At 38.9% G+C, this 23272-nt stretch overlaps 2 protein-coding genes across 9 annotated transcripts in view; both read left to right on the top strand.

Annotated features, from left to right (window-relative positions):
- The window catches only part of LOC102221896 (citron Rho-interacting kinase-like), a 42767-nt gene extending 29649 nt beyond the window's left edge, over positions 1-13118 (top strand). For 4 of the 7 annotated variants that reach the window (XM_023324930.1, XM_023324928.1, XM_023324929.1 and 1 more), the window contains 15 exons: positions 1194-1374; positions 1470-1561; positions 1709-1813; positions 2686-2855; positions 5396-5476; positions 5579-5714; positions 6241-6380; positions 6524-6616; positions 6696-6804; positions 6947-7075; positions 7203-7283; positions 7384-7462; positions 8595-8777; positions 10089-10476; positions 11217-13118. In XM_023324930.1, the coding sequence (XP_023180698.1) occupies positions 1194-1374; positions 1470-1561; positions 1709-1813; positions 2686-2855; positions 5396-5476; positions 5579-5714; positions 6241-6380; positions 6524-6616; positions 6696-6804; positions 6947-7075; positions 7203-7283; positions 7384-7462; positions 8595-8777; positions 10089-10476; positions 11217-11240 (1991 nt within the window). In that variant the 3' untranslated portion in view covers positions 11241-13118. Of the gene's footprint in view, positions 1-1193; positions 1375-1469; positions 1562-1708; positions 1814-2685; positions 2856-3253; positions 3299-5395; positions 5477-5578; positions 5715-6240; positions 6381-6523; positions 6617-6695; positions 6805-6946; positions 7076-7202; positions 7284-7383; positions 7463-8594; positions 8778-10088; positions 10477-11216 lie in introns of all 7 variants that reach the window. The other 3 variants (XM_023324925.1, XM_023324926.1, XM_023324923.1) reach the window with 1 other exon arrangement.
- A 4360-nt stretch (positions 13119-17478) lies between these two features.
- Positions 17479-20888, top strand: LOC102235799 (myosin regulatory light chain 2, ventricular/cardiac muscle isoform). Of its 2 annotated transcripts, none has more exons than XM_023324932.1 (7): positions 17479-17541; positions 17824-17916; positions 18382-18457; positions 18552-18656; positions 19501-19579; positions 19764-19812; positions 20044-20888. In XM_023324932.1, exons 1-7 carry the CDS (start codon positions 17539-17541, stop codon positions 20146-20148), a joined length of 510 nt encoding a protein of 169 aa, XP_023180700.1. In that variant the 5' UTR covers positions 17479-17538; the 3' UTR covers positions 20149-20888. The 2 variants fall into 2 exon arrangements, with proteins under 2 accessions (XP_023180700.1, XP_023180699.1); XM_023324931.1 differs by lacking the exon at positions 17479-17541 and adding an exon at positions 17546-17632.
- The last annotated feature ends 2384 nt before the right edge of the window (positions 20889-23272 follow it).

The following is a 23272-nucleotide window of genomic DNA, read 5'->3' as shown; positions in this document are numbered from 1 at the left end:
GGTCTGGACTTTACCCCATTCATTGGGATGAATATCTTAAACATTTTGGGAGTGTGTTGGTGTGATTACATATATATATATCCACCCTCCACTAATGTTTAAACACACTTCCCTTAGCAATGTGTAGAAAAAAGCAAAAGTGTAGCAGTCAGCAGGACTCGGGTATAATTCCAGCTGGTTATTTGATCACTCTTCTTACCATATTTTTTGCCAAGGATCCAACAAAAATAGTCCAGACATTTCCAATCATTTTGTCTTCTCTGTCGTTTTAATAAATTTGTTCTCATTGTCTGACTGGAACAGCCGATATTGCCCAAGTTTCCATCATCTAGTAATTGATTTGAGGTGAAGTAGAGTGATTTGGAGGAAGTCTTGCATGCCTAATTATTCCTAACATAACCTTATCATGATTCCTCCACCATTTTGTTTTACAGCAGTGGTACCCAAAGTCGGTCCTCAAGGGCCGGCATCCTGCATGTTTTAGTTCTCTTCCTGGTTTAATGCACCTGGATCGAATGATGGCTCATTAGAAGGAATAAGAAGAACATTGAAAAGGATGCTACTACCACCAGGGAGAGAAATAAAACATGCAGGATCCCTTGTGGATTGACTTTGAATACCCCTGTTGTACAGTTTTTGTGCTGTTCTGTAGTTTGAAAGCCTTACCTTCCTTTTGCAGACACCTTTTCTTATTGTGGCAATACTGCCTTATCTGACTATGAAACCTTTTCTTCAAGGGCCATCTTGCCGCTCTGTTCTCTACAGATCAAGTTGAAGTCAAGCTGTCTTCTCTGAGGCTCCAGCAACCAGCTTTCAGTTCGTCATTCATTTCACCAGCTTCTTTTCATCTGAGAGGGACAGATGGTTGAAATTTGGCCACAGTTGGGCGTTTTTAACAGGACGCTGATTTTAAACCAACGTCAAAACTAGTTTGTAGTGGATAAGTCAGGCTCACGTTAGGCTTCGGGAATGGCCACAGGCTAAAACCAAGTTTATGGACTATATTTAAAAGGCCAGTCTGTGCCAGGAAACTATTTAAATGAACTCTACAATTTCTGATAAGGATGATTAAATATCCAGAGAGGATTATTCTAGATGCTTTTTGGTAACAAAGCTGGATCTCAGGTTATTTTTAATGTAGTGATGAGCTATTTTAAAGGCTTTTTTTCATCCTTCTTTTTGTCTCGATGCAGAGTGCCACACCCTGTGCCACCCCAAGTGTTCCCCGTGTCTGCCAGCCACCTGTGGTCTGCCAGCTGAGTATGCCACTCACTTCTCAGAGGCTCTGTGCAGAGAAAAGACAAACTCACCCGCTTTGCAAATGAAGGAGGCCACTGGGCATGTTCGTCTCGAAGGCTGGATGAAGCAGCCTAGGTAATAGTCTTCCCTAGTACAAGTATTTTACAGCTTTTCTGAATGTTTTATACAGCACTAATAAATAGTTTAAACCTTCATATTTCACTGGATAGAAATGGCAAACGCGGCCAGCAAGGATGGGAGAGGAAATATGTGATTCTGGACGGAACCAAACTATCAGTCTATGATACTGAACCTGCAGAAGGTCAACAATTGTTTTTTTGTTTTGTTTTTTTCTATGCTTTACACTTTTAAAGAAAGATGATTTTGTTGAATTTATAATAATGACGTTATGATTTAAGTTCAGGTTTTCCTGTATAGACCACAGTGGAATCCATCTGTTTGTTTTTAGACTCTCTAAAGGCCGAGGAGGAGTTTGAGCTGTGTTTAGGTGACGGAGAGGTCACAGTTCATGGAGCCGTCGGTGCCTCTGAGCTCATCAACACGGCCAAGTCGGGTAAGAAAAACTAGTTAATTCTGCTAATGAAAAAATATTGAAAGTTTTTCATTTTGTCATTTCCTGGTTTCAATGTTTGTTTTCACTATGGCATTTGTAAAAAAAAAAAAAATAAATAAATAAATATTAGGCCATACCAACAACTACTTTTTTGTTTGTTTTTGAGAAATCTTCAAATATTGATGTGTAAACTTGTATATACTGTATCTAAAAAAAAAAAAAAAAAAAAAAAAAAAAAAACCGTAGTGATTTAGTTACAGTTGATTATTAAACTCTTACCTTGTTTGGTTTCTTAAATAAAAGATAGCAACTAAGGTCTGTATTCTGAATGAGGAAGAAGTTGGGACAACCTGCCGCCTTACTGATAATTTTACTCATTTTGGTTAAAGCTTATTGTAGCCATCTACCAGCCATTTAAACTTTCATCTGTGAGATATTTAAGGGGTTTCAAACAGCCTGTTTCAAAGGCCCAGTTCTACATCACCTCTATTTTGTTCATTAATTTATTTTTTTACGAATGAGGTCACAATTTCCTCAAGCATCCTTTTATACACAGTTAAATCGGAGTTTCATTATTTCATGCCTAAACCCTTCTATGCTTCCATACACAGGGAAAAACCTCCTTGAGTAATTATGTTCTGACCATTTATTCCTGATATGATGCACCTGTGAGATTTAGCCATTTTAAGTGGCAATAAAGTTGATGTTTCCTATTTATATTTTACTCCTCACCAGAAATTATATTTATATTTTTTAAAGGTATTCTGTCATTGGAGCATTTATATTGAGTTTCTGATTTTTAGAATCTTTAAATATATTGGCGTCCAAATGCGTATATATATATTTTTTGCTTTTTTTGTACCCCTTCTCAGACATTCCATATGTGTTGAAGCTGGAGTCCCATCCCCACACCACATGCTGGCCAGGCCAGTGCCTCTACTTCATGGCTCCCAGCTTCCCTGACAAGCAGCGCTGGGTGGCAGTGCTGGAGTCTGTCATGGTCGGTAGCCGGGGGTCTAAAGACAGAGCAGAAGCTGAGGCGGTAAGTATAATTTTGTCATTTAACTACAAGTTTAAATATTCATACATTATTTTTAAGATTTTGTGCTGCTCAATATGTAAATACTTTTGTAAACAAGGGGTGTGAAACTAGTCCCTGGTTTCTTAATATTAGACCAATTTTAACCAAATCAAAAGATCTTAGTCTTGTTTGGGGCAACATTTTAAAAAGTGAATTAAGATGCTTTTTATTCCTCATCAGCCCAGCATCTTCACTTCTTGTTTTCTCTCCTTTCTCTCTCTCTTTGCATGTGTTCAATATTTTCATCCTGTACCCACTTGTTGTCCTCCTCTGTGAATAAATTGGTTGGTACGTGTGTGACTGTGATTGTGTGTGTGCGTATATCTCCATTCAACCTGGTTATGTGGATCATGTTATAGGCAGGCGTTTCTAAAAGACAGAAGAACCTATCACCTCTGGTTCAGGTACAGTAAGTGGCTGCACGAACGCTTGGGCTTCAGTCGTCCGTCCGACTAAGCATGTGTCAGCTGTCCAAAATATGTATAAAACTGTGTGCACGATAGTTGAGGTCAGCGCAGTCCAGAGTCACTTACTCGATATGGTCGATCAGAACAGATGCCTTTGAAAAATAGTTGTACTTCATACATTTTCATTAATATAAACCACATTAACGCATGGACATGAACATGCTGCGGCAGACATTTTAGCGTATGCTGTGTTGCATGCTCCTGCAAAAGCTGTGCTAAAGCCCTATTTGGTAAACCATGACATGATCGGTTTTTGCAACAACAGATATCATGGGCTGGTGCTTGTTCCTTTCTTTCTGTTTTCTTGCAACATTCCCCCCATCTTCTGCTTTCTTTGTAATGCTATCTTAGCACTGAATTGTTTCAGCTTTTCTCCAAATACTGTGCCCTTGCCTCTACCACCTCTGTATTTAGACATTACATTTCTGTTACCTTCTAACCTCTACTGTCATTACTTGGAACTGTTTTAACTCTTCTTCCAGTTTTTTTTTAAAGTTTATTTGGCTGTGAACACAACAGTTTGATCTCAGTCACATGAAATAAGTCTAGATTTTGCTATAATTCTTTCCTTCCCCAAGAATGTGGTTTCTTAACACAAGTTAGTCCTATGAATTTGGTTTCATAAGACTAACTAATGTGAAAGTTAGTCTTATGTTTCTAACTTTAACATAAGACTTGTGGGATCAAGTTCTAAATTTACTGATTTGTTGATAAAGGCTGAACCTATTGCAAAATAACACGCACACTGGGATAAGAACATTCACCCACAGCTTTGTAGTTTGCGCAAAACAAAGACTTTTACCAGAGTCGGCTACCAAATTAAAAGCTGCGCAACTGGAGTGATTAGCAATTAGCATGGTTAGCATTACTGTAACAACTGTTTCTGTTTGTATATTGTAGAGAATGTACAACAAACAACTGAAAAGACTTAACCAAGATTTTCACATTGCTAACATTTCCAAATTCAGCATCTATCATGTAAAACAGGCATACAGACACTCAAAACAAAGTAACTTTGCGGTATTGTGTTTAACCTTCCTGGTATCTGCTGAAAGTTACGGCCTAAATGACCCACAGGAAGGTCTAAGAATGTCATTAAAAAATAGAGTAGCTTTTTTAAATTTTCATTCAGTAACAACATCTACATTATTTTAGTTGTTGCTGCAACCTTCTACCTCTTACTTGTGGTGTGCAAGAAGAACTGATGTTCTGACCAGCTGGTCACAGGCAAGCTAAAATAAAAAAGGTTGATGCATTCTGGTCAAAAGCCCATTTATTGATGCATCCCTGAATTAGTGCCTCATTTGTTTACATCACACAAAGTCTTGCATTGTTGACAGTCTAGTAAAATTTGTGTTTTCATTTCCAGCCAGGAGCTTCATAATCTTGACCATATTTAATGTTTTTCTGATTACAGACTACTGTTGCAAGATTATCTCATATTAGGTTTTTTTTAATATATTTCTTTCCCTGTTTTTTCACATGTGGGCTTTTCCCTAAATTACTTTACTTTCTATCCAGTTTTCCCTCATCATTTTCTCCAGTGCAGCTGTCCTTTTGTCTAAAGCTCCTCCCTCCACTGCATCTCTTTGGCTTTATGAGCTTTGTTAGACCTCCAGATTCACTAATGCAAGTTATACAGTAAAAATGATGCTACAAGAAATATCGCAGAGCAGCATTTAGCACATACAAGATTTGCATTGTTGATCTTTGGTTATTTGACTATTTTTTCTCTTTTCAGTTGCAATAGATAGATAATGTATAATGAAATGTATTTAAAACTTAATTACCAAAAAAAAAAAAAAACTGTACCCACAAAACTGGAAAGATTCAAGTTAAGTTTACTGGAGGGATGACAAATTGTGTGCTTCATACATAACCCTGTATGTGAAATAAGCCTTGCTATATTGGTGCTTTGTCAATTTTGTTTGTAAAAGCTCTCCGGCAGTCACGCTCTGAGTTAACTTGCCTCTAATTCAACTTATTTTCAGATTTCTGAATCTTTCTGTTTTTCTTTGTTTATTGTCTTAATAGAAACTTCTGGGCAACTCTCTGCTGAAGCTGGAGGGGGATGACCGCTTGGACATAAACTGCACCCTACCTCTCACAGACCAGGTACAGTAACCACAAAAAAGAGGTTTTCTAACCATGTTTGTGGTGAGGCAATTTGCCTGACTACTACATTTTCCTCACTTCCTGCCTCATCTTTCCCTTCAGATTGTTCTAGTTGGCTCTGAGGAGGGTTTGTATGCTCTCAACGTCATCAAGAACTCTTTGACGCACATCCCTGGACTGACTTCGGTTTTCCAGATCCAGATCCTGAGAGAGCTTGATAAGCTGCTGATGATCACTGGTACGACATGCTCATTGTATGAGAACTGAGTGAAAGTACTTTCACTGTAAAATGATTGTTTTTACTTAGGAGAAAAGTAATAATCATTCCTACTGCAGCAAAGTAATATAACAGTCTGGTTTTAACAGTTACAATGTAATCAGCTACAGTTATTTAGATTATTTAGATTGGCATTACTTCTCTGGTTAGATTAATATAACAGTCTGGTTTTAACAGTTACAATGTAATCAGCTACAGTTATTTAGATTATTTAGATTGGCATTACTTCTCTGGTTAGATTCATACCCAAACTACATGGCCAAATCCATCTTCCTCCCAAAACACTTATAAAGTGACATCAAGATGTGAATTGACACAAGTTAAATGTATAATTTTTTTGTTATTTTCTTAAATAATTAGTTGCCATATATGTTGGAACTAAAGGCATAAAAAAAATCTTTAAAGCCATACATTTACTTTCTAAACCCCAATTTGTGGGCAATTCCTTGTATACTTTGTAATGTCTGGTCTGGCTGATGTCATTCAGGGGAGGAGAGAGCGCTGTGTTTGGTGGAGATCAAGAAGGTGAAACAGTCTTTGTCACAGTCCCATCTCCCAGCTCAGCCTGACCTCAACCCTTTCATCTTTGAGACAGTGAAAGGATGCCACCTCTTCTCTTCTGGAAAGGTGAGACCATTTGCTGCGTAAATGGAGCTAAACCCTGGCGGACTGTCACCCAGTCAGTTATTGAGCTGATCTTAACAGGAACAACAAAGCGGTGATTGCAAATATTTACCTCTGCCCTGATTAGAGCTGTTCTGTCTTTGCAGATCGATAACGGACTCTGCATCTGTGCTGCGATGCCTAACAAGATTACCATCCTGCGACATAATGAAAGCCTCAACAAGTTCTGCATCAGAAAGGTGAACGAACGGCGTGGAAGATCTGCTCGGAGTGGGAATTTAAAGAAGATGCTCATCCATTCTCTGTTTGCATTTGCAGGAGATTGAGACATCAGAGCCATGCAGCTGTATTCACTTCACTGGATACAGCATCATAATTGGCACAAATAAGTTCTATGAGATCGAGATGAAGCAGTATGTGCTGGAAGGTACGTGTCGTAATTTGTACTGTTATGTCTTTGTAACCAGATGGTTTTACACAAACATTTACAGCAGAGCAGTTCTGTCACAGCAGCATTTGAGCGTTCACACCTGAATGAGTTAAATATCTCTGGGGATTCGTTTCTGCAGAGTTCTTGGATAAAAACGACGTAACGCTGGCTTCAGCTGTCTTCGCTGCGTCCTCCCACAGCTTTCCCATCTCCATCATCCAAGTCACCACAGCCCCACAGAAGGATGAGTACCTGCTCTGTTTCCACGGTTTGACATTTATTTATTTATGTGGTTATATATATTGAGAACACATTACTAGCAGGTCCACCAAAGTGGAAAGGCGGTGTTTCCTGTTCTTTCCGGGTCTTTAAACTTCTGGACTTTTGTCTTGCAGAGTTTGGTGTGTTTGTTGATGCATATGGCCGCAGAAGTAGAACAGACGATATCAAATGGAGCCGTCTGCCTCTCTCATTTGGTAAATGTCAACCAGTTTGAGTGTCTCTTTTTGATGAATTGTAATTGATTATAAAGGATAAAAACCAGTAATGATGTTGAATGAAATGTTTGTTTTCCAGCCTACAGAGAGCCCTACCTGTTTGTGACTTACTTCAACTCTTTGGATGTTATTGAAATTCAGGGACATGCTGCTCTTGGGTAAGACGTTATTTTTGTTTTTAAAAGATGTTTATGGTTTATTTATTTTTTTACACAGTTTTTGGTATTCCTGTAATAAACTTTAATGTACTGTATATTGGAAATGTATATGTTAAACCAACACAATATAGTGCAGAACTCTGAAGTGGAAGCAAAATGATGCATGGTTTTCATTTTTTTATTTGGCTTTTCCCAATTAAAATATGAAAATTTGTGGAAGCCTTGAATTTATGGGATAGGTCAGAAAAAAGGTTACCTAAAATTTAATAGCCATGAGAAATGAGTGATGTATAAAGGCAGTCTGTCTGCCACTAGACAGGAAATTATGGATCTTTTCCCCCTCGAAAAAGATGTTGTTGTTTTTTCCTTTCTGGTTTAGGACCTAAAAATAAAACTGAATTGTGGTTTTTAAATTTCACAATAAAACAACGTATAGTGTATACTCCAAAACTTCAAGGCTGAGGATCTCATGTATTTTGCTGGTACATTTTTCTTTTTAGTTCTTTGGTTTTGAAATGTTAGTTACAGGGAATGACAAAACATAGTGCATAACTGTGAAGTGAAAAACTGATTTCATTCTAAAAGTAAAAATAAATGTTGTAACTCATTATTACAGTTGTTACAAATGGTGATGGCTGTGGATAGGAATGTAGTGGTCAGTATTACAGCTAACCTGAAGCAGCCTGTGACTGAAGACACAGTCTGATGAGGAGGATCCTCTGGGTTCTCTGTAATGACGTTAAGTTTATGAAGAATCCTTTGTACAGGAACCCCAGGAGATTATGTGCAGAGTGATCCTCCTTTATCAGCTTGCTAAGCTTTTTTTTTAAGTCCCTGGCTCTGATGCCTTTACCCCATATGAAGATTGCAAAAGAGATAAAAGCAGACTTATAGAAGATGTGCAGCCTCGTGTTATAAACACTGAAAGAAGTACAGTCTGCTCGGTCACTTTTTGTAGACTACATGAATGTTGCACCTTCGGTTCAGTCCAAATGACGCAACATTTAAAATGCATTGGCAAATCAAACCTGGAGAACAGCACAAGTTGTGCATATTTGTGCTGTTCCATAAGAAAAAGTTATGAAATGCTCTGGTCATTGTTTAAAATATTTTTGCTTTCCCATCTCTTCAGGTCACACTCATATGCACACTTGGACATCCCAAACCCACGTTACCTTGGCCCAGCCATTTCCTCTGGGGCCATTTACTTGGCCTCATCCTACCAGAACAAACTGCGGGTCATTTGCTGCAAAGGCAACCTGGTGCAGAGTCAAGAAGGTGGAGGAGATCTGCAGCGCAACGGCTCGGGACGGAGGTAAGAACTTGCCTTCAATTTGGTCTTTCATTTAGGGACCGCTTTAGTGACACACCATCCTCTTAAATGTTGCTCGTTTCTGAGGTGCTATCCATTTTCAAGACAAACAGAATATTATATTCCTGCCTTCAGTTTTCACAAAATACAAAATAAAAGATTAAGAACTTATAATATTACAAGGGAGCAACAATTCTGCCAAAAAAAAAAGATGAACAAAGAAGATGTAATTTTTTTTCTTGTCTGTTGAGATTTGATTAACTAGTCATTTAGTTAAAAATATATATATACTTTTTTCTCAGCACCTAAAATGTCTTGTTTTAGGTCAGCTTTGCATTACAAAATGAAGTTTCCATATTCGTCTGTTTAATTATAGAAAGGTATAAACAATACGGGAATGTCCAACCATCGTATCTTTCAGCAACATACAGCAGCAAAGGACCTTGTAAAATCGTGGCTGAACAGAAGAGTGTCCTTATCCACGGTGAAACGAGTCCTTTACTGGTGTGGGCTGAAATGCTGCTCAGATAGGATGAAGCTATTAAAGCAACATCCAGAGCCAGATTCAAGTTTACAAATGTCTTTTATTCTGATGAAACTAAAATTAAAGGAAATTGTACATATTTTTTTCATTATTTTGGCATTTATCAAAGATAAATGCCAATGTTGGTCCTGCTAGCTGACCTAAAGCAAGGCAAGGTTTGGTGTCTTTATGTAGAGTATTGATTTCAGCTGCACATTAGGTTCTGCATGTGGCTCAGAACAAGTTTAGAGCAGAGGGATGTTTCCAGTCACACGGTTCAGGTTCACGTATGTGGTGCTGATGGGTCACTGGGCTTAGCTGGCACAGGTGGTGTCCACACGTGGTGATGGTTCGAATGTTTTAATGAAAAATTAACATTTGTTTTATTTTACAGGAAAGGTGGTCCATTTTTTATCTGTCACAGATCGTAATTTTGCATCGACTTATTTTTAAATGATTTGTTGAAATACCTCATCTCGATAATAAACTTTAAAATAAAAATGTTTTTGCTATTCTTGTGCTGACTGGTGTAAAGCTTCATTAATGCTCTTTATTTTGTTGTCAACCGCTAACTTAAATTCAATTCAGCAGACTAAATGGAGTTGATGGGTTCAGTCACCTCTAATCACAAACAACAATGCACTTGTTAGCCGATTCAATTAGCGCTAGCATAAATCCATTCCCCCTCACCACATCCTGACTCCTACGGTGCCAAGCAGAGCCCAGACTTTAAACCTCTTTTACTAAATGATGCACCATGTCTGTCTTTACGCCTGGGTTCCTCCCCACAGTCCCAACAAGCGTGGGCCACCCTCCTACAATGAGCACATCTCCAAAAGGCTCGCCGCCAATCCTCTGGTCCACGGCGACCCCGGCACACCCCACCGCTACAGAGAGGCCCGCACAGAGTTTCGGCGGGACAAGTCTCCGAGCCGCCCGCTGGAGAGAGAGAAGTCCCCCGGCAGGATGCTGGAGAGCCGGATAGTTGGGTCTCCCGGCAGGGCCATGGCCGACCCCAGGCTAGAACGTTCCCCGGGCAGGGCCATGGCAGACCCCCGCATGGACCGCTCCCCCGGCCGGATGATGGACGTTCGAAGGGAGAGGTCACCTGGAAGGTTTGAGGAGCGCCAGAGACTTCATACCGGCTCTGGGCGCACGCCCATAAACCCCGTCAACAAGGTTCGTCAACATCTGCTTGCAGGATAAAGCTTTAGGTTCATAGCTCTTCATGTTGTGCTTTACTACGACTTCTCTTCGAGTAAACAAAACTTAAAGAACCTCAAGTATTTATGGCTCCCAAAGAGATCCTTTATTTCCACGTCATGTAATGTTGTGCAGCTTTATGAGAAAGCGAAATTATTTGTCCCTCGCTGTGAATTTGTCAAAACAAATTTAAGATTATTGTGGTAAATATTTTCAGTGCTTTTTGAAAATATTCATATGGCTTAAACATTTCCACATTTTGGAAATGCGGTGATTGCAACCATGTTATTTGAAACCACAAACATGTTATATTATTTTGACTATTTAGTACAACAACATGCATTCATACAAAAGTACGAACTAGAAGAAAAATCTGAGAAGTGTAGTCTGCGGGTCAATACTTTGTAGACTGTTTCTCCTTTTATGGTATCCACATTTAAAGTGTATTTTTAGTGGTTAAGATGCTAAAGCTTGGTGATGAGGACACTCTTAGTAAATCCATTGTGAAGCAAGTGCATGTTTTCCTAATATTGTGTAGCCCTAGTCAATCACACAAACCCTGAATAAAACACTTTGAAGTTTGCAGGTAATACTAGAAAATATATTTTAAAAATCAATTTACCGGTATTTAAAAAAGATTCAACATTTGCAAGAGTTCTTAAATATTCCAGCATTTAAAATGCTAAGATGTATTTTTTTTTGGCCTCCTCCTGCAGGTGTGGGACCAATCATCCGTTTAAGAATCAGCGGAGCCACGCGCCCATCATTGAAGGAGAAACTCGTCTTTTTCAAAGAACCAGTGAGAACGTTGCAGACTCGTCTTGAAACACTGCCTATACTTAAGTACCTACACAGAAAAACAACCGTAGCTGTCGGATATTAAAGGTAGTATTAGAGAAAATAAAGAGATGTCCTTCAAATTAGGCTATATTTTCAATGAAGAACAAAATGTCATACTGGCCACATAAACCTGGTCTTTATGAAGTTTTTAGCACATGTTAATAATTTGCAAAGAAAAAGCTAAGATGTGGGTTTTCACATCAAGACTGGACTTGGTTGGTTTTGCTACTTACAGATATACCTTCACATGCTGCTTACTACAACATAAGCACAGTCTTAGACACCTAACCTTAAAGTCATTCGCAGCCACCAGTGATGAATGGTTTAAACTGGTTAAAATCAACATCATTAAATTCGGCTCCGCTCCTCCTCAAACTCCTTAACTACAGATCGGGGCAGACGTGTAGCATGGCCTCCTCCGGCTTCAGCCTCCACACACAATCGGCTAATTGCAATCATCTTCAGCTGGTCATCTGTCCACGCCTGACAGGCTCTGGCCGCAAAGCAAACAGAGAAAAAGTTCAGTGTCGCCCTGGATCTCTGTTTGCCCTCCTGACAGGTCAACACTAAAAAAACAAACAAAAAAAATGCACTACCCACAGCCCGCACTACCCACAGCCCGCACCCCCAGCAGCGATGGAGCAGTACCTTTCTAATCCTTCAGAACACAATCTGAGTGTAAATAGATGAGACATAATTTTATATATATATTCTGAGAGGGAATTTCAAGGCTGGAAAAGCCGTGTCTATTTTTGTTAAAGAACAAAGTGATAAAATAGTCCTCTTGAATGTCCGATGAGTATTCTTTTAACACGTCCTAATGCGTCTTTATCAAGTGAGTGATTGTATCTGGATCTGACTCGTGTATGCACTTCCATCTGTCAAAAAGGGAAAAACCTCAGTACTGACTCATATATGAAGGAATGAAGGGGGGGGGAAGAAACAATCATGTTTAGAGTTTAAAACGTTAGTACCTGAGCATTTCTTTTTGTACAGTGTTCCTTACTGTTGTATATAAATTGAAAATGTTCAAAGTGAAGATGAAAAAAGATTTTTCTTTTTTGTTTTGTTTCCTTTCTCTCCCGATTCGTAAATGGCATGGATATGTATATCTGAAACGAAACGGAGTGTTGTCTTCTGCTTCTGCCTCATCGAGTTCCACAATCTTACAAAGCACGTAAATATTAACTACCTTGTGTGAACTATCTGCTCAGTGAAGTCATGTGACGATGACTAAATCCTAGCCTTTTTTTATTATTATTTTATGAGTCGAGACATCCACTTCATTCAGAAGATTAGTAAAATTATCCATCCATGTTGGTTCGAAAGACAAATTTATTTCTGAACTTCGGTTTTCAGTCATGGTTCTTGAATGTAAGCAGATGAGATACCTCACTTTAACCTGCCCAGTTTTTTCTTCTCAGCAGTAAGGCGCTCGGTTTGAAGTTATTTCTGGAATTTTTAAACTCCTTTATAAACTTAAAAACGCTTCCTGAATGTATTAAAAGTCAAGAAGATGGAGCTGATTTTGCCAGTGTTTAACAAAATGCAACAGATTGCACACACTTTCAGCTGGTCTCTGTAGGACTCTGTACAAAAGGGTTGCCCACATATTTTAATTTTTATTTTTCTATTTCATCGTCTTTATGTTTTACATATTCCGGATCATAATGCTCTTATGCTGGATATGATATTGATGTCTGCTAACAAATGTTTAATTAGCATTTCCTGTAGAGATTTTGTCACAGAATATTAAATATTATAATCATTGTCTTTCACTTATGATTCGTATTGTTGTTTTTTGTGTTTTGCTGTCATAAATTGCAGGAAAACAACTTAGCACTTCTCCTTTACAGTCCTAAAGTTTGGAAACTTCAGATTTATACAAAAATGTCAAACGTTGATTGGTTTATTTAGGCTGAAAATAAACAATTAGTCCATCAAAAATAAATCTTACTATAATTTTGTTTTCTTTGTTTAGATGTTTTTTTACTGCTTGGGACTTTTCCTGTTTGATAAACATTTGGTTCCTGTTGCGTAAATTGTGTCTATCAGTGGAAACGGTCTGATCAGGCAGCAGATCATGACTTGAAGTTGCTTCATAACTTTTGGTCTGTAGTGTGCTTGTGTAAATTAGAATATCATATGAAATTAGTTTATTGCAGTAATTTGTTCAAAAAGCAAACTCTTAATAACACTCAAACACACATAATTCTTTAATGTTAATCAGTTTTTCAGAAAATTTGAATAAAACAAAGTTTAAAAGAAGGTCTAATACATTAAAGTTATGGCGAACTCAGTCCTGAGGAACTTGAATGTTGGCTAACTGACAGCCTTTACCACAGTCCACAACGAGGGTTGCCCACAGAAGGCCACGGTTATCGAAGGTGGATGTTCTGTGTACTGTTTCCAGGTATATTAATGGAAAGTTGAGAGGAAAGAAAAAAAATACGTAAGAGAAGCATACACAACAGGGATAACTTTTGGGCATATTATCCCTCCTAGAACTTGATTCTATGAATCAAGTTGCCTGAGCTTCAAAGTGAGTTCAGCTACCTACCAGGAAAGTTAAGAACCGTTCATGCTTCCCTCCTTTGACGAGTTTTTTTTTTTTAGGGCTCATATTTCATTTTCCAGCACAACTTGGCGCCTTGATTGGCCAGCAAACTTTAACGCATCTACTGATGTTGATGCGTTGCAGAACCACAGGATGTCTGTCTCCATTCTAACCTGCACTGATGCAATCATTTTTCCAAATCTATACAGTAAGGAAATACTTTATAGTAGGTTAAAATTACCTTGAAATATGTCACTCTATATAAATCTGACTTTCACTTTTGAATTAACATGAAAATGTACTTTTCAATGATATTTAGATTTAAATATGTGTTTCTAAAGAAGACCAAAGTGTCTTGAGCAGGAGCCGTTTCCCTCTTCACTTCTGCCTTCCAGACTCTTGAAGACAGCCAGTGAAAAGGCCATTTTGTCCAGGCCCATTGTGCTCCAGAGGCTGCTCTATTTTTAGGTGTTCAGCATTCAGTCGATGTGACAATGGCTTGCCATTTCAGCCCCGGTAGCTGCAGTGGCTGCTCGGATCCAAGAGGGTACAGAAGGAAAGTTTTAACAACCCCATGTGTCTCTTTGGTTAACAATAACGTGTCTAAATCCGACCTCCTTGCATGCGCCACGCTGTGAGATGATACCGCTTGGCAGCTGCTAGGAGGTTCATCCACTGTCGCGTGTATGCGACAGTGGGAGGCCCGAGTGTGCGAAGGCCTTTCAGCGCCTCGCTTTATATAGGCGAAACACCTGTGGCCTCACCTCCTAACCCTGGCCCGCTTAGCTCATTTTCACACACTGACGCTTTTCTTGACCGGCGGAGCCTCAAGTGACACCGGACGACTTGCTAATGATGCATTGAGACGTGGCACATTGTAAGGACGTGTTCAGTGTCGGCAGTGTCACACTTTAGTATGTCGCGCCTGCTGCCGATGACATCCTCAGAGCTTTGTTTCAAATGCTCTGCTATGCTAACAACACTGCTCCTTAGATGAAGATTGGCTTCCCCTTAAGACATCCGATAATATTTCTTTTGAGTATATCTTTCTGTATTTTTCTTATTGCTTTTTGCTCTTTAATGGTAAGTTACAATAGGTGTTCATCATTAGGCATCTTTGTCATTTTGCTTGCTCTGACTACTTCAGGTTCAAAATTTGATAGTTTATGCCGGGATATACCGGCCATTCATCATTTCACCATAGTTGTTACCTTTTCTGATGTCATCAACCCAAATATTCAAAAAATGACTGTACAATTAGAAGAATTGTACAATTTTCATTGATTAAAAAAAAACAACCTACTATCTTGCTGTGTTTTTACTGTCTTTTTGGAAATGAAAACAAAATGCATCACTCAATAGTTTCTTTAATGACTGAATCACAGCCGCTGCATCCAGGTTGTAGTAAGCACAATGTGTCACTATTTACATGACTGTGTTAGGGGAGAAAGGCAAGCCAACACCAGTGATGTGGAGAAGCTGGTGTGAAATGTGAGCAAGTTTGGCTCTAACTCAGTCCTGTCAGCTCAGTAAATTACGTGTAATGACCTGGTGAATCTCATTCCTTTATCCAAAGGGAGCAAAAATGATTGGTACTTGTATCAGTCTATTATGATGTTGTTGGTGAGAGTCCGTGACTTCATAGGGCTAATTCAGCCTTCATCAGGCTGGAAGTTGTCAGAGCTTTAATAAGTGTAAATCCTTGAAGCGTAGATTCTCAGATGAATTTCGCTTTGAACCTTCTTTCCCCCCCCCATCTAGGAATCTAGCTCAGTATTTTCTGACACATTGTCCAAACTAATGAGCTTTTTGGAAAAAAATGTATTCAAGACGAGTTTTTAAAGTTGATGCCGAAGCATAGAAACATTTAAAAAGCTGTTCAAAAATCAGATCACCTCATGCAGCAGAACGAGAGCGTCTGTCTTATCTATAGCAGAAAACAAAGCTGGTGAAACGTATAAATGTAGCAGCGCCGCACTTTAACAACTTGAGGGAGAAACAGCAGTTTTGTTTTAATTTTAAGTCTTAGACCTGTGGCACAACTCTTCACTGTGTGTATTAAGAAGACATTTTGGTGTCAATTACTGACAGATGTAGACAAGCAAGTGTACTGTGACATAGTGCTAATAAGTACCAAGAACTAAAAAGGTCTCCATATTTATCAGAACCTTCTCAAGAACTCCCAGTAAGACATTTAGAGGGCTGTAGTAAACCAGTAATAAGTTCTGATAGATCTGTGGTAGGAATTTGGATCTGGCAGCGATATCAATATCCCCAGCTTACCTGTTGTTCAAGAGTCAGAGGGATTTGTAGGCTAGTTGCTAAACACAACCCATCTCTCAGCATTTCACTCTTCATTCAGTTCAGCAACATGTTGAATACTGGATTTTGTATAATATTTATTATTTCACCATTACTATCAGTAAGTCTTCAGTCTGGTAGTTATTTTTGGTTTGATCAGGGTTTCTGATTGCCACAAACAAGGATCTGAACCAAATAAATAAAAATAGGAAATATAATGATTTTAATTAAATGTGTACAAGTTGATTTTTAGGTGAATTTTATCTAAATATGCATAATTCATAAAAATATCTAACTACGACAAATACACTTATTCAATGGAAATGTGCTAGTGGTATCAGGTCTTAGATCCACTGACTTGGACAAATACATGTTGAACTAAAAAAAAAACAATTTTTGTCAAAGTCAAATGTTTTTGATGAACCCTTTTATGCATGAATTATGATTCTTTATGTCAGGATATTTTTCCAATTTTTGTTTTTTTTTTCTTAAAGCATAAAAAAGGTAGGGAAAAAAAGTGTAAAATTTTTATTTTAATAAAACTTTTTTTAGGTGATCAATTGTAATTTTCTTCAAATACAAAGTTGTTATTTGAAAAATACATCAGTAGTTTTGTTCTTTAGGGGTTATCTGATGTCACAATTTTTTTTTTTTTACCTGCAAGAGTCGTCTACAGTAGAGGGAGGGAAAGGCTCGGTCGGCCATATTGGATTTAACTAAAATAATTTCTTGCATTTGCAGCTGATGGCCAGCAGTTGATGGTATATTTTATGACGCATTAATGTCCACTTCATTTATAACATAAAAATCCACAAGAAGCACAAGAAAATGGCTTTTAGACAGCTGTCCACTCTATGCATGAAAGGGTTAAAACAATATAGCTGACTTATTTTTTCATGCATTCAGTGGAGGTTTGACTGCTTCCTGTCCACCTTTGCTGTAATTTATGCAGAAAGAGACTGAACCGCATCACAAACACTACGGCAGGTTTTATCCTATTAAACTTTTAAATATCAAATTTTCAGACAAGGAAAATGATCAAGCGTGTTACTTCCTCCTGCTCTTGTAGTTCTAGACTGGTTCCTCCAATCTCTTTGTCCTGTGCCGATCTAGACGGCATAGAGAGATGCTTGTCATGTTAGCGCTGTGTTTTTCGTCTGAGAGCCCGCAGGACTATAAGTGTTGTATAAAGCGTCATTTACCTGTCACTTCCTAAAGAGGACATAGTTTATAAATATCATCCAGTGGAGCTGTGGCTCAGGGACTACAAAAAGGCCACCCACAATCGCCCCCATTGTTCACTGGCATCATTGTCGGTCTGACATCCCAGCTGCTCAGCCATGGTAAGTCGGCATGTGTGACATGTTTCTTACTGTAAGGACAGGTGAGTTTTCTTGGCTTCGGAGATGCTGCTGTCAGAGTGGACACCTGATGGTAAGTAACTCTGTTATATTGTGGAATAAGTTTTGTCCTTTCATTCATAATCTTTACTGGCTATCAAGTGGAAGCGTGTAAAATGTGCTTGTTATATCCTTAAAGAGATCTTCTAAGGACACTTTTTAGCTGATTAAGGTGCTGTATTTAAAAGCATCTAGTTTATGCTTTTTCTTTATTCGTGCCAAAAGGCCCCCAAGAAAGCCAAGAAGAGGGCGGCGGAGGGAGCCAACTCCAATGTGTTCTCCATGTTCGAGCAGGCCCAGATCCAGGAATTCAAAGAGGTGAGCGCTGCTCAGAATGATTCAATTCCCTCTAAAACCCAAACGTCTCTGCACAGCCTGAATACAGTTCACACACACCGAGAGCTCCAGCTACTTTCCCTCCTTGTCTTTCGGTTTCTATTGTTCACGGCCTCAGTATGCCCACCTGTCTATTTTCATGCCTCAGGCTTGGCAACAGCGGAGCACGCGGTATGTTGGTATGAAGGTCGGCGGTGCCCAAACATTCAGACTGTGTCATCAGCGATTAGGCCGCAGATGAACGGCTGCGCGTGCCCTGGATGCCGCACGCAATCCTAAGTGGGCTTACAAGTTATAAATACTTAAGTCTTCATCTATGAATGCAGTTCAGAAAAAAGAAAACGCGTTTAAATTCAGAGTTTAAGCATTACTGTTACAGAGATAGCTTGAAGCAATCGCTTTTTTTAAAACTAAAGCCATGAAGCTTTCTCCCTGCTCTGACCTCAGGCCTTCACAATCATGGACCAGAACAGAGATGGCTTTATTGACAAGAATGATCTGAGGGACACCTTCGCTGCTCTTGGTATGTCGACAAGCATGTTCAAGGATCATAGGGACATGAGTCTTTAAGTGCCGACGATCCGTCTGCTCATTATGTAGTGTGTTTGCTCCCAAAGGACGTCTGAATGTGAAACAGGAAGAGATCGACGACATGCTCAAAGAGGCTCCTGGTCCCATCAACTTCACAGTCTTCCTCACAATGTTTGGTGAGAAGCTGAAAGGTAAGAACATAAACAGTGGCTAAGCTACTCCAAGTTATCGTTCTGTGTTAAATATGTGCTGCAGAAGTGAGATGGAAACCATTTCCATTCAGAGTAATTCTGATATAAAAGTAAAGTGGCTTTTTAAAAAAGGGACCAGTGACGCATCTAGGAACGTATTCTGTTGCTTTTGAAGATTTTGCCAACTGCAGTCAGAGCAGAGGACGTCAGCATCTCCACATCCAGGCTTCAGAATAATACCACATGCATAAAGCTGATACTGTTCACACTGTAGGCTCCAAAGTGGACCATCATGTTGAAAAACAAACCAGACGTTACCGCAAAGTTACTCCTTCAGGATCTTTTATGGATGAAGAAATTGCATTTTTGGCATCACACAAAAACAAAATTGCTTCACTGATTGGCTGCTTTGATTCAAGAGTCTAATAGTTGTAGGAAGAAAACTTGAGCAGCAGTGCTGTCCTTGACATCAGGATCCGCTGTTAGATTTACAGATATTTTTATTTTTCCACCTTTTCGACACCACTGACATTGCTTCTCTGCTTCAATTAAAAACCCCACAATCCTGCACAACATAGCCAACCCTGGAACACCTAAGCAGCAACAAGATGGAAATTAATATCTGCTTTTAATGTTAATCCAGTATTAGCAATATGTAAAAAAAATTTTACCAACTTCAGCCGAAACAGATGTTCATGCTGACACATCATGAATCTTATAGCAGCGAAACAGAAGCTCATTTCAGACACACTGACCTACTTCTCTAACTGTGAAAAGAGCAACTAAATAATAATTAAAGGTAAGTGTGTTTGAGGAGTGCTGATGGCTTCTTTAATGACTCCAGGTGCGGATCCAGAGGAGACCATCCTCAATGCGTTTAAAGTCTTCGACCCCGAGGGAAAAGGCATACTGAAGAAAGACTAGTAAGTGTCTGGAGGACTCACTCCTAACTCCACATGAGTTTGCAATTTGCAAATTCATTGAAAGCAACGCTGCGTTCGCTTCCTCTCACTGTTAATGACACTCTGGCTGCAGTTGTTCATCCCAGTTCACAATGCGTGTCGCTCTGAAGACTCTTTTTTTTTTTTTTTTTCTTTTTTTTTCCAGCGTGACACAGATGCTAACAACGCAGGCCGACCGATTCTCCTCTGAAGAGGTACATTGTGGAGTTTTACACTAATTGTCGCCATTATTGCCGATTACTGGGTGCGAGTGGGTGACTCTGAAAAAGAATGAACGTCATTATGACGGTCGCACGTGTCCACGTCAGGCACATTTTCTTCCAGAATAATGAAAAAAGAAACAAAAATGAAGAAACGGTGGTGAATCATCCCAGCTTTTGATGCATGTCGCGTGACGAGGCGTTCTCGTGTGTTTGGTTGGTTAGATGGAGCAGATGTTTACCGCCTTCCCCCCTGATGTGGCTGGAAACCTGGACTACAAGAACCTGGTGCACATCATTACTCACGGAGAGGAAAAAGACCAAGAGTGAACCTTTTTCATCTTGTTTTTTTTTTTCTTCAGTAAATCTATAGGCTAAAAGTGAGAACTGAAAGCTTTTTGCTTATATTAGCTTTATTCTTCCTGTACAGTCAGACTAAAAAAAAACAATGCTTCCAAAATATTTTCCTCAAAACAAAAACAAATACAGACAGCTAAGAGTTTAATTGCAATACGATATTTTTGCTCTGTTTTATTTCCGGTATATATTTTTGAGATTAATTATCATATTTTTATCCTAATTTTGTAGACCAAAAGCTACTATTGTCTGTTTTACAGTGCCTTCAAACTTATTCGCATCCCTTGATCTTTTCCACTGTTTGCCATGTTCCCACTACAAACGTCAGTTTTATTGGCATACCAACACAATCGTACATAATAGTGCAAACAGGAAGAAAATTATTTTCAAAGTTAGGTTTTTTTTTGTTTTTTTCCAAATAAAAATCTGAAAAGTGTGTCATGCATTTCACCCTTTACTTTGATACCCCTGAGAGCAAACAGCTTCCTTCAGAAGCCTCCTAATGAGTTAGCCTGAACATACCACCCCCACTGTGGCGAATGGTAGTGGCAGCATCATGCAGTAGAGATGCTTTTCCTGAGCTGGGAAAAAAATGGCACTAATTACCAAAAATGATTGTTTGTTGTAACTTGGGGACAAGTTTAAGGGGTGTGCATATTTTTGCAAAGCACTAAATGAAGTGTATGCATGTAAAAAATAAACATATGTAAACACAGCTACCAGTCTGTGTTTGTAACACCTGTGCTTCATAAATGACTATACCAGAAGCTCCTGTTAGTGACAGATTTAGAGGTGAACTTGGGAATAGCAGCTTTTCTGTTCATCTTAAGTCCCAGAGAGCTGAATCCAGAGACCACACTTGAAATTAGAAACGTACAGTGTGGAAATGTACTGCATAGTGGAATATGTGACTGCTGAGACACAAGACTTTACTCACACAAAGGCCTGTTGTTATTTTGGAGTTGAGCTGCTGTGACGACTCTAAGCTCACGAATGGATGACACCGTCTTCATCTGTCTGACTTGTCAGACCTACTGCTGTAGTGCATTGTTGTGAAATCTCTGGCTGTTCCAGCTGAAGTTGATGGTGAAGGAGCCTCAGGCACCACGCTCTTTTGGCGATGGATGAGGGTTTAGATCACATTTTGTGTTTAAACATTTGACATTCTGCAAAGAAAGGGAGAGAAAAAAAAAAAAATTTTTATATTCAGATTAAAGCATGGACGCCTTGGGCGGTGGCTCTGAGGCTTAATCAGGTCTGCTTTGTGTAAAGTCACATGGAACTGGACTTGATATGAGTGTCTCTGGGTTTCTGGCAGGATAAGAAACGTCTGTTTTTATTAATAATTCAAAACTCTTCACGGATTACTGCACGCTAGTAAATAACGCTCCTTAGGATCCACTCTATGTTGGAAATGCAATTCCTATATATTTTCAGACTGAACAGCAGGACAAATCCAAAACAGGAAGCACAAATAACTTATGCTGATTAAATGGCGGCTGACGGCAGGTCCTAACTAATACACAGAAACACAATGGACACGGCTCCGAAGTAAACGCACAAAAAAATCTTGGAATAAAATGTTACATGATGCATTTTCAATTTACTTACTGGAAGAAAAAGACTCTAAAGAAACCTTTTACCAAAGTAAGTAAATGTTACTTATACCTTTCTCAGATAAGTCACAAAATGTTTCACAAATAGTCTGCTCATTATTTAAAAGGCAAGTAGCAAAATAGGTGATGCAGAAGACTTTGACAAAGGTTCCTGCAGAACAACACTAGTAAACAAACAACAAGCGCTGTGATGGACGCTTGGATCAAAGCACACAACGTGTGTTAAACTGGCCAAGTTAGGTATAGCTCCGACATCCAGTTACAAGCACATTCTTCTGTGGGAGAAAACCAAAGTACTGAGGTTGAAAATTAGCAAACCCACAGAAAGGCTGCGACTGATCAGTGGTAACCCTCTCACCACGGCGCGGTGGTGGACAGATATAGAAGCAGTAAAAGTGAGGTTAGAACTGAATACGTAACATTAAAATTTGTTGTCATCTGTATATTTATAATAATGTGGTCAAAAATCCCCTCATGCCTTAGGAAAATATCAATAAACAAACCACATTTACAGGTGGTTGAAATGATATGACACGAACAAGTGGGAACATAAAACGGAGAACATCAAAATACTTCAGTATCTAATTAAATGTATCAAATAACTTGTAGCCATATTAAACCTGTGAACGTAACTGTCTACATTAATTAAATATACAATACTACAACAACCGCTTCTCAGAATAACCATTATTTACTGTGCTGATGGTGCAACTAGAGGTTCGTATTGACATCTAATGCAGTCCCTAAGTGGATTTAGAGTTCATCCATGAGAGATAATGGATGGGTTTGTTGTTAGAAGCTTCTCTTTGTGCAGAGTGAGTCTATTTAATGGCAGCTTGTTGGAGTTAGCCAGAAAACATTTTTACCACATTCCAACTGCTGTGAACGAGGAACCTTTGCTTGTGGTGGTTTTGGTTGAGACTCTAGTTAGTAATTAGTTCAAATAAATGATTCAGTGAGGCTGAATTTGAAAGTACGTCCAGCATTGCTTTGCTCCTTCTTGCAAAGAAGGTTGTTTCCATTCTTTCTTATTTTAATCAGATATATGTTTCCAAGCATAAAGCACCCGGTAAATCACGGCGTGATTATTTTTACAACTACTGCACTGCCATCTTGTGGCTACATGCAGTAGTGCATTACTCCTGTGGAAGAGCAAAAGTCCTGCTGTTCTCTCTTCTCTTGGATTGCTTCTAGCTTAATGATTCTGATGGCGACTTTTATGAGCTCTGTTACAATAAATGCTGTGTACACAGTATTAAACAGGACACTCATGCACATGATCACTTTTGGGTTGTGGTTTCAATCTATGTCTAAATTTAGAGATGTGATCTTTTCAAAAATCTAAATATAACTTGTTGACTTCACAACCATTCATTCAACTGGTTCGATGTACAGGCCTTTACCAGCACAGAAGAAACTGTCAAAACAGAAACAGTATTTATTTACTTACACATTTGAATGTGCAAAAAAAGAGAAAAAAC

This window comes from Xiphophorus maculatus, chromosome 20 (assembly GCF_002775205.1).
Source record: "Xiphophorus maculatus strain JP 163 A chromosome 20, X_maculatus-5.0-male, whole genome shotgun sequence".
Lineage (NCBI taxonomy): Eukaryota > Metazoa > Chordata > Actinopteri > Cyprinodontiformes > Poeciliidae > Xiphophorus > Xiphophorus maculatus.
This window is presented reverse-complemented; position numbering and strand designations above follow the sequence as displayed.